This window comes from Ruditapes philippinarum, unplaced genomic scaffold, assembly GCF_026571515.1.
Source record: "Ruditapes philippinarum isolate M1 unplaced genomic scaffold, ASM2657151v2 ctg3042_1_1_1_1, whole genome shotgun sequence".
Lineage (NCBI taxonomy): Eukaryota > Metazoa > Mollusca > Bivalvia > Venerida > Veneridae > Ruditapes > Ruditapes philippinarum.
The window spans coordinates 109,767-125,811 of record NW_026862144.1 but is presented as its reverse complement, the minus strand read 5'-3'; the positions used below and the strand labels follow the sequence as shown (position 1 = coordinate 125,811).

The window sequence follows — 16,045 nt, the reverse complement described above, 5'->3', positions numbered from 1 at the left end:
CTAACACATCGATGATATTGTTTGTTGACTAAAAGTCAATTGACAATAACATTGTTGTTGATAAAAAAGTTAGTTATGTTATAAGCAATATTAAAGCATACGCATGTAATGAACACTAAGGAGAAACATGCAATGAATCATTCTATTAATATTTTTCAGGCGACTGCACTATAAGGTCCCAGTGTTACTTTCGTAACACTATGATTGTATGTAATTGTACGGGTAGCGGATTCACAGGCACATACTGTGAACAAAGTAAATAAATATATTATCAGTATACCATTTGAAGAATTTCAAAATGTGCATTTCAGTTTCAAAAGTAATTTGTCCGGAAATTTTCAAAATTTATTCAATGTTCAAATTTACATTCACTTCGAATGATCTTATGATATGATATTAAAATAGTTATTCTTTATAATTTAAGAAGTTTATATTATATTTAAAATGAAAAGATCATAATTTATTTACGCCATCAAAAGTTCTTCAAATCTTCTGCCGATGCCCTGTGCCTTATCAGCGACGAGCACACTCAAAGAGGGAGAGAGAGCGAGCCATATTTAGTGGTGGAACAGATACATTTCACTAGCGCAAGCCAAGCATGACGGTTTTGTGCTTCTGTAAACCCTTTAGTAGTGTAACTTTTTATTCAAAATATTTCATTTTCATTTTTTTTTCATTTAAACGGATTCAAATTTTATTTATTCCTTTCGCCACTTTAGATATTGATGACTGCTTGGCTAGTCCATGTTTAAATGGTGGTACATGTAACGACGGAGTAAACGAATATACATGTTCTTGTGCGCCAGGGTATAATGGTTCGAATTGTGAAATAGGTAACTCGATTTCTTATAATTTGTTTCAATCTATCATTTCCTTGATTATATTTTTAAGTTTTCTGTTGTTTTTTTTATATAAAAAAATACGTGTCTAGTTGTTAAAATGTCTAACGCAATTTGGATTGATTTCTACTTTCCTCCATGGGGATATTCTCCATTATCGAACTTTATTTATTAATGCTTGTAAATTCAAATCCATTCATGTAAATAACTTATTCTTATGTACACATTACATGGGTACTATGGCAAATTCATATTCTTATTTCCTTTGTCCTAGGTTTAATTTTATGTAACATTTTCTTATATGTTTGATTGTTTGTATGGAAAATTAGAAAATCAATATTGTGAAACATATCATTTTGTCACAAAAAGCCTGAATGCAAACTGTATTATACCTATTTATTTAGTTTAAATCGCAAATGTCGAAATTTTCTTTTTACGCCTTATTTCCATTGTTTGTCCAAATTTGCTAGCTACAAAATATAAAAAAACTTATATTACAAAGTTTTGCATCAATAGAATAAGAAATTTGTACAAGGACTATTTGAAGTCAAAACAATTATATTTATGAGTTTTAAAATACATTTTGACAATTATTACGATTTACACAACAAGAGTGATTTTAAAAGAACAGTTTACAAGTGTAAACGTGACCATTTTGTTAAGAAATTCACAGTATAATTTTACATATTAATTTAAAATTTACATACAAACAAAGTAGAATATGGGACGCAGAAATTAGAAATAGAGGCAAAGAATATCAAAATATTAATTTAAAATTATATAAATGCATTTTACATGTAAGAATTAGTAATTTACATGAATGGAATTGTATTTGCTATGGCGGATATCCCCTTCCATATTCTACGGTAATATATGATAGTATAATGCTGTACATAATAGTTATCATTTGATACAATGTATTTACATGATGTATGTAAGAATTAACACCTGCATATGTCCTTGAATATTTAGAATCGTTTTCAATGGGTTTACTGATATGGCAATATGTTTGAAAATGACACATTTTTAATACGACATGTTTTGCTTTTCTTAAACTGGATTTATATTGTATGTATCCCTTTGGCAACTTTAGATATAGATGAATGCGTGGGTAATCCATGTAGAATGGTGGTACATGTAACGACGGAGTAAACGAATATACATGTTCTTGTGCGCCAGGGTATAATGGTACAAATTGTGAAATAGGTAACTCTATTTCTTATTATTTGTTTCAATCCATCATTGCCTATTTCATAATTTTAAGTTTTCTGTTTCTTTATAAAAAATACGTGTCTAGTTATTGTAATATCTAACGAAATTTGGATTGATTTCGTCTATAGAAGGGATTATCCTCCATTATCGAACTTTACTTATTCTTGCTTGTAAATTAAAATCCATTCATGTAAATGACTTATTCTTACATGTACATTACATGGATACTTTTGCAAATTTATATTGTAATATTCTTTGTCCTAGTTTCTAATTTCTATATTACATTTTCTTATATTTTTGTATGGAAATTTAGTTTAGATGATCAATATTGTGAAACATATTATTTTGTCAAACACAGCCTGAACGCATAATTTATTATACATATCGATTAAGTTTAAATTGCAAATATTGAAGCTTTCTTTTTGCGCCTTATTTCTTTCGAATGTTTAAATTTGCTAGCTGCAAAATAGGAATAATTTATACTTCAATGTTTTCCATGAAAGGAATAAGAAATTTGTACACGGACTCTGGAAGTCAAAACAAATACATTTATGAGTTTTAAAATACATTTTGACAATTATTACGTTTTACACAACAAGAGTGATTCTAAAAAAACAATTTACAAGTGTAAACGTGACCATTTTGTTAAGAAATTGATACATAGAATATTCACAGTATAATTTTACATATTTAGTTAGAATTTACATACAAACAAAGTAGAAAAATGGGACACAGAAATAAGAAATAGAGACAAAAAAATTTAAAATATTAATTAAAATTATATCAATGCATTTTACATGTAAGAGTAAGTAATTTACATGAATGGAATTGTATTTGATATGGCAGATATCCTCTTCTATATTCTACGGTAATATATGATAGTATAATGCTGTACATAACACAATGTATTTACATGATGTATGTATGAATAAACACCTGTAGATGTCCTTGAATATTTAGAATAGTTTTCAATTGGTTTACTGATATCGCAATATGTTTGAAAATGACACATTTTAAATACGACATGTTTTGCTTTTCCTAAACTGGATTTCAATTGTATGTATCCTTTTGGCAACTTTAGATATAGATGAATGCGTGGGTAATCCATGTATAAATGATGGTACATGTAACGACGGAGTAAACGAATATACATGTTCTTGTGCGCCAGGGTATACTGGTTCGAATTGTGAAACAGGTAACTCATTTTCTTATTATTTGTTTCAATCAATCATTGCCTTGTTTATACCTTTTTAGTTTTCTGTGTCTTTATAAAAAAAAATACGTGTCTAGTTGTTAAAATGTCTAACGAAATTTGGATTGATTTCTACTATAGAATGGGATATCCTCCATTATCGAACTTTACTTATTCTTGCTGTAAGAATAAGTAAATTACATGAATGGAATTGTATTTGCTATGGCGGATAACCCCTGCCATATTCTGCGGTCATATATGATAGTCTAATGCTGTACATAATAGTTATCATTTGATAAATGTATGTACATGATGTAATAGTGAATCCATTGTTAAATGGGTTAGAGAAAAAAAATTATCTACTGATTTAATTACATTTATCATGAAACTGAATACAAAGATGAATGTGCCACGAGTCTGGGTTTAAAAAAGTGCCATACTTAGTGGTTGAAAGGATGAATATACAACACAATAGGGCAAGAAAAGCGTGACATGATTGGTTTCCTAGTACAATATTTCAATAACGAAAAATGGAAATACCAAATTAGACATATGACTTTATGCAAGCAAAACTTGAATCCATATTTGTGAATGAACAAATGCAGATGTCCTTGAATATCTAAAATCGTTGTCAATGGGTCATTGTGATTGCAGATGTTAATGTACGGAAAAAGGTTCGTTAACCCTCAATTAATTTTACTTTACATTTAGTGTCTTTCATTATCAAATCTTTTGTATTGATTTGTACCACTTAGAAAAAAGGAAATGAAATAACTGATTTGACAAAATGTTTGAAAATGAAACATTTTTGATACAATGTGTTTTGCACTTCTCAAACGGATTTAAATTGTATGTATCCCTTTGACAACTTTAGATATAGATGAATGCGTGGGTAATCCATGTATAAATGATGGTACATGTAACGACGGAGTAAACGAATATACATGTTCTTGTGCGCCAGGGTATAATGGTACAAATTGTGAAATAGGTAACTCGATTTCTTTTAATTTGTTTCAATCCATTATTGCCTATTTCATAATTTTTAGTTTTCTGTTTTTTTATAAAAAAATACGTGTCTAGTTGTTATAATGTCTAACGAAATTTGGATTGATTTCTACTATAGAAGGGGATATCCCCCATTATCGCGCTTTACTTATTCTTGCTTGAAAATTAAAGTCCATTCATGTAAATTACTTATTTTTACATGTGCATTAGATGGATACGAAAACAAATTATATTTTAATATTCTTTGCCCTAGTATCTAATTTCTATGTAACATTTTCTTATATGTTTGTTTGGAATTTGAGATAATCAATATTGTGAAACATATCATTTTGCAAAACAAAGCCTGAACACAAACTGTTTTAACAATATTTATTAAGTTTAAATTGCTAATGTTGAAGTTTTCTTTTTTAACGCCGTATTTCCTTCGTATGTCCCAATTTGCTTGCTACAAAATATAAATAACTTATATTTGAAAGGAATAAAAAATTTGTTCACGGACTATTGGAAGTCAAAACAAGTACATTTTCGAGTTTTAAAAGACATGTTGACAATTATTACGTTTTACACAACAAGAGTGATTTTAAAAGAACAATTTCAAGTGTAAACGTGACCATTTTATTAAGAAATAGATACATAGAGATTCATAGTATAATTTTACATATTAAGTTAGAATTTACATACAAACAGAGTAGAAAAATGCGACACAGAAATAAGAAATAGAGACAAAGAATATTAAAATATTAATTTAAAATTATATCAATGCATTTTACATGTAAGAATAAGTAATTTACATGATTGGAATTGTATTTGCTATGGCGGATAGCCCCTTCCATATTCAACGGTTATATATAATAGCATAATGCTGTACATTATAGTTATCATTTGATACAATGTATTTACATGATGTATGTATGAATTAACACCTGCAGATGTCCTTGAATATTTGGAATCGTTTTCAATTGGTTTACTGATATGGCAATATGTTTGAAAATGACACATTTTTAATACGACATGTTTTGCTTTTCCTTAACTGGATTTAAATTGTATGTATCCTTTTGGCAACTTTAGATATAGATGAATGCGTGGGTAATCCATGTATAAATGATGGTACATGTAACGACGGAGTAAACGAATATACATGTTCTTGTGCGCCAGGGTATAATGGTACAAATTGTGAAATAGGTAACTCTATTTCTTATTATTTGTTTCAATCAATCATTGCCTTGTTTATTTTTTTTAGTTTTTGTTTCTTTTTGATTTCTACTATAGAAGGGGGTTATCCTCCATTATCGAACTTTACTTATTCTTGCTTGTAAATTAAAATCCATTCATGAAAATGACTTATTCTTACATGTACATAACATGGATACTATGGCAAACTTATATTCTTATATTCTTTGTCCTAGTTTCTAATTTCTATTTCACATTTTCTTATATGTTTGCATGGAATTTTAGATAATCAATATTGTGAAACATGTATTTTTGCCACACCAGGGTGTTTTCTATTTGAAAGACCCTGGCCACAAAAAGCCTGAACGCAAACTGTATTATGCATATTTATTAAGTTTAAATTGCTAATGTTGAAGTTTTCTTTTTCACGCCGTATTTCCTTCGTATGTCCCAATTTGCTTTCTACTAAATATAGAACTTACATTACAAAGTTTTCCATGAAAGTAATAAGAAATTTGAACACGGACTATTGGAAGTAAAAACAAATACATTTATGAGTTTTGAAGTACATTTTGACAATTATTACGTTTTACACAACAAGAGTGATTTTAAAACAACAATTCACAAGTGTAAACGTGACCATTTTGTTAATAAATTGATACATAGAATATTCACAGTATAATTTACATATAAAGTGTGAATTTACATACAAACAAAGTAGAAAATGGGATGCAGAAATTAAAAATAGAGGCAAAGAATATCAAAATATTAATTTAAAATTATATCAATGCATTTTACATGTAAGAATCAGTTATTTACATGAATGGAATTGTTTTTGCTATGGCGGATAACCCCTTCCATATTCTGCTGTCATGTATGATAGTTTATTGTTGTACATAATAGTAATCATTTGATACAATGTATGTACATGATGTAATTGAGAATCCATTGTAATATGGGTAAGAGATAAAAAAATGATATCTACTGATTTCATTTATCATGAAACGGAATATAATAACAAAAAAATGGAAATACCAAATTAGATACATGACTTTTGAAACAGGACTTGAAAGAATATTTGTGAATAAACACCTGCAGATGTCCTTGAATATTTAACATTGTTTTCAATGGGTTAACTGATATGGCAATCTGTTTGAAAAAGACACATTTTTAATACGACATGTTTTGCTTTTCCTAAACTGGATTTAAATTGTATGTATCCTTTGGCAACTTTAGATATAGATGAATGCGTGGGTAATCCATGTATAAATGATGGTACATGTAACGACGGAGTAAACGAATATACATGTTCTTGTGCGCCAGGGTATACTGGTTGGAATTGCGAAATAGGTAACTCTATTTCTTATAATTTGTTTTAATCCATCATTGCCTTGTTTATATTTTTTAAGTTTTCTGTTTGTAAATAAAAAATACGTGTCTAGTTGTTGAAATGTCTTTCGAAATTCGGATTGATTTATACTATAGAAGGGGATATCCTCCATCATCGAACTTTACTTATTCTTGCTTGTTAATTCAAATCCATTCATGTAAATGACTTATTCTTATATACACATTACATGGGTACTATGGCAAATTCATATTCTTATTTTCTTTGTCCTAGTTTAAATTTTATGTAACATTTTTCCTATATGTTTGATTGTTTGTATGGAAATTTAGATAATCAATATTGTGAAACACATCATTTTGTCACAAAAACCCTGAATGCAAGCTGTATTATACATATTTATAAGGTTTTAATTGCAAATGTTGAAGTTCTCTTTTTACGCCTTATTTCTTTTGTATGTCCAAATTTGCTAGCTACAAAATATAAAAAAAAACTTATATTACAAAGTTTTCCATGAAAAGAAAAAGAAATTGGTACACGGACTATTGGAAGTCAAAACAATTACATTTATGAGTTTTAAAATACATTTTGACAATTATTACGATTTACAAAACAAGAGTGATTTTAAAACAACAATTTACAAGTGTAAACGTGACCATTTTGTTAAGAAATTCACAGTATAATTTTACATATTAAGTTAGAATTTACATACAAACAAAGTAGAAAATGGGACGCAGAAATTAGAAATAGAGGCAAAGAATATCAAAATATTATTTTAAAATTATATCAATGCATTTTACATGTCAGAATAAGTAATTTACCTGAATGGAATTGTATTTGCTATGGCGGATATTACCTTCCATATTCTGCGGTCATATATGATAGTATATTGCTCTACATAATAGTAATTATTTGATACTATGTTTTTACATGATGTATGTAATAATTAACACCTGCAGATGTCCTAGAATATTTAGAATCATTTTCAATTGGTTTACTGATATGGCAATCTGTTTGAAAATGACACATTTTTAATACGACATGTTTTGCTTTTCCTAAACTGGATTTAAATTGTATGTATCCCTTTGGCAGCTTTAGATGTAGATGAGTGCGTGGGTAATCCATGTATAAATGATGGTACATGTAACGACGGAGTAAACGAATATACATGTTCTTGTGCGCCAGGGTATACTGGTACAAATTGTGAAATAGGTAGCTTGATTTCTTATTATTTGTTTCAATCCATCATTGCCTATTTAATTTTTTTTTTAAGTTTTCTAATTCTTTATAAAATATGTGTCTAGTTGTTAAAATGTCTAACGAAATTTGGATTGATTTCTACTATCGAATGGGATACTGTATCCCCTATTATCGAACTTTACTTATTCTTGCTTGTAAAATTAAAATCCATTCATGTAAATGACTTATTCATACATGTACATTACATGGATACTATGGCAAATTTATATTCTAATATTCTTTGTCCTAGTTTCTAATTTCTATGTAACATTTTCTTATAAGTTTGTATGGAATTTTAGTTTAGATAATCAATATTGTGAAACATATCATTTTGTCCCACAAAGCCTGAATGCAATCTGTATTTTACATTTTTATTATGTTTGAATTGCTTTCTTTTTTACGCCGTTTTTCCCTCGTATGTCCCAATTTGATTGCTACAAAATATAAAATATAAATTGCTTATATTACAAAGTTTTCCATGAAATGAATAAGAAATTTGTACACGGACTATTGGAAGTCAAAACATTTACATTTTCGAGGTTTAAAAAACATTTTGACAAGTGTTACTTTTTACCCAACAAGAGTGATTTTAAATTGTATGTATTCCTTTGACATCTTTAGATATAAATGAATGCTCGGGTAATCCATGTATAAATGGTGGAACATGTAATAACGGAGTAAACGAATATACATGTTCTTGTGTGCCTGGATTTACTGGTAACAATTGTGAAATAGGTAACTCGATTTCTTATAATTTGTTTCAATCCATCATTGCCTTGTTTATAATTTTTAAGTTTTCTTTTTCTTTATAAAAAATACGTGTCTAGTTGTTAAAATGTCTAACAAAATTTAGATTGATTTCTGCTATAGAAGGGGATATCCTCCATTATCGAACTTTACTTATTCTTGCTTAAAAATTAAAGTCCATTCATGTAAATGACTTATTCTAACATGTACATTACGTGGATACTATGGCAAATTTATTTTCTAATATTCTTTGTCCTAGTTTTCGAATTTCTATTTTACATTTTCTTATATGTTTGTATGGAAGTTTAGTTTAGATAATCAATAATGTGAAACATATCATTTTGTCACATAAAGCCTGAACCTAAACTTTATTACAATATTTATTAAGTTTAAATTGCTAATGTTGAAGTTTTGTTTACGCCGTATATCCTTCGTATGTCCCAATTTGCTTGCTACAAAATATAAATAAATATTTGTACGATGTGTGATTATTTAATTATTTTTTTAGACAATTTTTATTTTGATTTATTAAAACATCGAGCCTTCGCCCAGATTTTGTTTCTGTTCTACAAGAAATATTTAACCCTGCGACAGAACGAATATATCTGTCAACCATGCTTAAATTTTGAGACCAGTAATGACCACGGTTAACACACAAACATATCTGTAGATAGTTTTAGCAAACAATGTCTTCTATGTTGCAGTAATCATTAATTGTTGTCATTTATATTATTTCGTCATATAAAGCTATAAGAAATATTCCCATTATAATATAAAACAATTAGTAAATAATCTGTCATAGAAATTTAAGTGTGTTTATGTGCATACTCTTTTAAAGAAGTTCCTGGAGACGCGTGTCCTGAAGGATGGACCGAATTTGAAAGCAGTTGTTATCTGTTTGTATCTGGTTTTATGACTTGGGAAGAAGCCAAGGTGAGAATACCTTGTACATTATGCGAATGTTTTTATATTTCTTTACAATAGTATATGATTTGTGATAGAATGTTGAAAAGTTTAATAATTTTGTAAGTCAACTTACAATATTTCACAACTGTTATAAATGGAAAGTATTTAGTAATAAAGAACAAATATTTGTGAAGATATAACAAAATGAAAATCATATAATCGTATTTAATTCATCTGTATACGCTTTGCGAATACCAGTTATACGATACAATTGGTGGCACGTTGGGCCAAACATTTGGCTGTGTTTTAGCTCATATTTACCATATATAAAAGATAAATGCTATTTTCTTACCTTTTCCAAGTTATCTTAATTCTCTAAAAGATTAGAAAACAAAGAAATCTCTCTAAAAACACATATAAAAGCAAAAATAACCGTACGCAAATAGCAGTTACTTTATATCCATAATTATTGTTATTTCCAAATCACCTTCTCTCTCTTAACGCTTCATTTCATAGATAAGTAATTCTGTCCGGAAGTGTATTATTTTAGTTGTTTAGGTATTGCAAGTTACAAGTGACATATATCATATTGATAATGACATAAACATGATTGTTAACCCATTACTTCATGAGCATTTTGTGAAAAATGGCTGTTTTCATTGAAAAGTCTCCCGTTACAAATTCAAATTGCTATAATACTATAAAAACTGCTTCAACACTAATCAAACTTCGCACAAATGTTGACTGGACCATTGCCCTTGCAACAACATGATCAGGCTTAAATTTTCTGTTACCATGGCAACGAGGGGACATCTCAAAATTGCCAAAAATCACTATTTTGCGTTGACTTTTTCCATCAAAATTGATTTCAAAGTGCTGCAACTTCTAAATGGATTGAGATAGAGTCAAATGCTTTTCAACGTTGGTTACATGTTACCTTATGATCAATCTGGGGTCATTTACAGCCTCTCACAAGTCCAAAATTTTCTTGGCGATGAGGGGGACTCCGCCCCCCTTCAAACCCCCCAAACAGAAGGGGGCACATCCCCCTTCTGGCAACCCCCTGATGTATCTTTTGGTTGGGGGGGCCGCGCCGAAAAAGAGGTCACTTTTTTAGCAACATTTCTCAAACAAAAACAAGTGTTTGGGGCCTATATAAGGCATTTTCCATCATTTGAGACAACAAAAAGGGGGGGTGAAAAAGGCGTTAAAAGGCGTGTATATGAAGTAATGGGTTAACAAGCATTTATACATGTATATTGTTTTGTATTTTCTTCTACAGAGCGACTGCGAATCTAAAGGTGCATACCTTATTGAGATCACAAGCGATGCTGAAAATTTGTTTGCAAATAATTTGATGGATCAAAATAGCAAAAATTGTATGTTATAATATTTATCAAGCTTAATTTTGCTTTATGGATACAATAAATTATAATCGTTAGCTTACATGGCTCTAGCTATCCATAACTTACAAACCAATTAGAAGTTATGCATCTTCTGTGTCCCTCTCCGTAGTTTCAGATATTTAGCATCTTAATATTATTATTGCAAAACCTGTTATTGTTATTTTTAAATCTATTTAATGGCATAAAACTACACCACAATAAAATCTTTGCAAATGTCACTGAGCTATATTCAGTCACGGTTCCTTTTTGGGCGCCAAATGTCACAGGGTGAGAACAATGTGCAGCCTGACTAGGACTCGAACCTGGGACCCTTGGAATATTACACCGTACCGCTGCTCTACCGACTGAACTGTCTAGCCGCTTTTTTTTTTAATGCGTTTATTTAAGGTTGCCGCCGGAAAGCCCATATGGGCGACCGTACACTCAAGTCGGGCCATCCTAGAGCGTCCCGCCGAGATTTTTTCGTCGATTTTTTCCCAGCTTTATTGGTGGAGGAAGACCCCAGGTGCCCCTCCGGGCATTATTTCAGGCACGAGCGGGCACCTGGGTAGAACCACCGACCTTCCGTAAGCCAGCTGGATGGCTTCCTCACATGAAAGATTTCGACCCGAGTGAGGATCGAACCTACACATCTCCTTCCTTAAATAGTCAACAATTCTGAACCGTGACACAAACAAACTTCAAACTGCAATTTTTTTATGAAGTTGAATCCTTTCCGTCTGTTATGTAGGATCTTAAAGAGCTACATGTGTAAACGACATTTATTAAAATGTTTATTCAGGTATATTCAATTTCGTTGCACTAAATCAATTATTTGTGCCGGAATTCGTTTTTTTTTTTCAAGAATAGTTTTTTTTTAAAGTCAACAAAGAAACATTAATCTATTAATCTTCAAGAAATGTTGATGTTCGTATATGAATACATTGGTATCTTCATCAGTGACACACAAGATAGAAATAAAAGTTTAAATACATTTCGAATAGAGTTTCCTAGTTTATAAAGAATATCAACATTTATTTGTTGTGACATTATTTGTATGATTATTTGTATGATTACAATTGCAGCAATGTATATAGGTCAGTATCTAAAATACTTTATCACTAATACGGTGTTACAGTAAATGCAAACAATACCAGTCACTTCAACAGTTATATACATTTATAATGTATTTAAAGACAGGTGTCTATTTCTTCATGCCGTATTAAAACATACAAGTACACGTATATACTGATCATTTTAAGAGTATCCTATCAGTATATAGGAAATCTATAGGATCCCTGTAAACTTGTTTTTTTCTATGTATTTTTAGAGCAAATGTTGTTTTAAAAAACATGGGGCCTTTTTTGGAATTATCAAAACTACCCCTCATTTCATTTACAGAAATTAAATGGGTTCTTTTTCATTGACTCCTTCCTGCTTATAAACCCAGAGATATTCGTCCGCAACGGGCAAAGCATATACTTTGTATACACAAATGGAGTTATAGAAAATATCAAGCAGAACATTAAATCATACAAGAACACACCTTTTAAGGTTATTTTGCAATATTAAAGGGACTCTACTGAGGTTTTTTGATATGATGGGACTTTTTTTCCATATAAATGTACCATTTGATGTAGGTTTAGACCTCTAATCTTTGTGCAAAATTTCAGATCATTCGCGCACTTCGTTTTTCCAGAATAATTATTCACATTGTAAATAAATGACCAAAAATGAAAAGCGTTTAAACGCTTTAACTCAAATCGGACTACGAAAAGCATATAAATACGAGTTTCAATAATTTCAAAGTATATTTCTTAACTATCTTAGCATATATTTCTGTCTAAAGTGCCCCAGCTCATTTATGTAAGAAATTCAAATGTTATGTTTTAAAGCTTTTAAACCTCAGTGGAGTCCCTTTAGATTGTATGAAATTCAAGAGGGTCCTGTAAAGTAATTGTGTACACGATGTAATTTCGAAAATAATGTGGGTTTTATTTATTATTACTTTTTTAGCATTTCATGTTAAAATATTACAATACTTTACGAACATTTTTTAAAATAAAAAATGCAAATTTTAGGTTTGGTTATTCGAATGATTTTTGTGCTAATGTTGTAAAGCTTGTCACATATGATGTGGTTGATGATAAGAAATATATATTGGAAGTTTGAAGTAAATACCCTAAAAACTTAAGAACTGATAGACAAAAAGCGTAAAAACTAGAAAAATAAATCTTGACGAGGTCGCCGACACACCGTGAGTAGGACAGCTCTTAATATTTTCCCTATAGTCAACATAAAAATGGTGTGTATAGTCTCCATATTGCCGTCTATCCATATTTTTGGGAAGAGAAGAAAACAATTAGTGATCATTTAATATACAGGAAAGTTGGGGCTACTTGATATTAAGTTCGGATTGTTTGGTGTGTTTTTCGCTGTTTTCACGTACATGAGTAAACTTATAGGATCATGTACGTTATTGGTGGTCTTGTCATTTTTAACAAACTTGTAACTAGTAAGTTTTTATGTAAAATAAAATGTTCACTATAAAAAGTAATGAGATGTAAACGCGGTGTAAATTGTTTTAACGGAGGAAGTTTAGTTACACAAGACTTGACTATCTTAGGAATTTAACTTGAAAGTTAAAGAACAATCATATTAATTGTAATTTAGAAATAACCATTTTATTTGATTTTTAATGCAAGAACTATAATTTCAGTTTCAATTTTAAACTATCCATAAAACTTATTATAGGTTTGCAAGATCTGTATTTCTTTACATTTTATTTTAGAAGGACTAAAGGGATTCCGAGATTACTGTTTGTAATTTTTTTTAAAAAAAAGTGAAAAAATTCTTCTTATAATCTATTTTCCCAGTAAATTTTACATGAAGTCAAACATTTAGCCGGAAAAACAAAACGATTTTTTGAAATCAAACTAAAGTTGAGAAAACTTAATCAAAATAAATGATTCAGTTAATGAAAAAAAATGAGGAAAATGCTTAAAAAGAGGGGTTCTTATGTAACTTTTAATGCTATGATGCACAAAGTATTTTTAACCACATTTTTCAAAGATGTATGTAGGTTTTATGTTTATTGAACAGTGCCACTGCGTAATGACATTTTGAAGCATTGCTCTTTTAAATGGCAGTATGTTTTGAAAAGAAATCTGGAACTAAACCGTCACTGAAACAAGGGATCCTATGAATTTCAATGCATTGAGTCTTTTTTTTTTCTATTTTTCAAGCTAGACAATTACTTTGAAGTTTTATACGTTTTTAAAATCTATGGAAATTAAGTTGTACTTTATTTGTGGATGTTAAAATATTATTTTACAGATGTTTGGATAGGATTAAATGACAGAACAACTGAAGGACAATTCGTTTGGGAATATTCGGGAGAAACACCAACTTTCAGTCCACCAAACTTTGCTTATTCTTATGCTTTCAATTCTGCGTTAAATGATTGTGCTTATGCGTTTTATAGCCCGCTGTATAATGTTTGGTACCTGTATACTTGTTCAGGCGGCACCGCCAGTTATATTTGTGAACAAGCATTGGTGAGTAAATTGTTAAAATAAATGCTTTTAATCTGTTTCAAGATAAAAAGAATAAACTGTATATGGTGTTTCTGGAACTTTACAAAATTTTATCTACTTTCATAATATCTGCGATGGCAAACTTGTGCAGAATGACCGTGACTCAAAACCAGAGTACTGTTCCGCAGCTAATTAAGTTACCATGCAACTTGTAAACGCATCTCCTTAATATTATGTATCGAAAAAACTGTTAAATATATTTGATTAACACAGATAAGCTAATGATGATTTTTGTTTGTAAATCATTTCTTGTTTACAATGTACTTGATTGTCTAGAGTTTAATATCGAGTTAAACTCAGTGTACGAAAATGACATTCTTTATAAATAATGTTCACTGATTATTAATGAATAATATTTGTAAAGTTAAAGTGTTTACAAGTAAGTAACGGTTCATTTTGAAGAAACATTCGCTTTATTACAATTTCAAATTATCCACACATATATTTAATTTGATACCAGTGGATTTATATTATTCAGCATGCTCAAATTTCATATGTTCTTCGAAAACTATACATAGTTTCCAAGTTTCCTTTATAACATTACTTCATGGAACATTTAGTTAATGTCATGTAAAATGTTTGAATCAAGCCGTACAAGCAGTTGTTTTCAAACCATTAATTACCATTAGTACAAACTTTTTTTTATTACTGTTGTTACTGCCGATATTTAAAACAAATATAACTGTAACAGAAGTTACAGCTGTAATACTGCTATAACTTCTAACTTTACCTACTTATATAATATCCCTTGTTTTAATTAAACAGTGTAATTTGAATTAAATTTGTGATACTAATTTTACCGTGGCTTATTCTTGGAGTAAATAAAATGCTTTAAAGTCCATTTATTCTATTTCAGTGAACCAAGGCAGGAAGAAATACAAACTGAAGAATGATGTACTAACTTAAAAGTTTTCTTGTGAATTTTTCTCTGGATACAAACCTAACACAATTCATGATTTATAGAATATTGCAAGTAGTTATATCAATAATAAAATTGATGTAATGAGTAAATGAGTGTTGTGTTCCTGTAGAAATATACCCAGATTTACCTTATTTTGAAATATGTTTCAGTAGCATGCATTTTTACTTTCAACGATTATCCTCAAATTATTTAAGTATTATATTGGCAATGCAGTAAATCTGTAATGTTCAGTGTATTTACGGTCGTATTTTACTCACAAAATTAACTGTAAGTTCTTTATACATTTATCAAAATTTCTCGGAATCCAAGGTAAAGCTCATATTTTCATGACCTCTTGACAACGTTCACATGATAAATCTAAAAAAGCTATACATAGAGCTTACATGATTCAAAGTTAAAGCTAAAATGAGCTTTATGTACGAGTAAAATAAAAATTCACCCTAAATAATCCAACACGAGCGTTAGATAAAAACCTCATGACCTCTAA

The 16,045-nt window shown here is 29.6% G+C and overlaps 1 protein-coding gene across 1 annotated transcript; it reads left to right on the top strand.

Moving 5' to 3' along the window:
* Positions 1 to 159: 159 nt before the first annotated feature.
* LOC132718098 (fibropellin-1-like) lies at positions 160 to 15,647 on the top strand (the record flags this gene model as incomplete). Its single annotated transcript, XM_060701727.1, is given in 12 exon segments — positions 160 to 255; positions 720 to 833; positions 3,133 to 3,246; positions 4,118 to 4,231; positions 5,317 to 5,430; positions 6,655 to 6,768; positions 7,856 to 7,975; positions 8,624 to 8,737; positions 9,588 to 9,682; positions 10,938 to 11,034; positions 14,377 to 14,597; positions 15,493 to 15,647. Coding segments are annotated over 12 exon segments (1,316 nt in total), but the record flags the coding sequence as incomplete, so codon positions are not given.
* Positions 15,648 to 16,045: the final 398 nt, after the last annotated feature.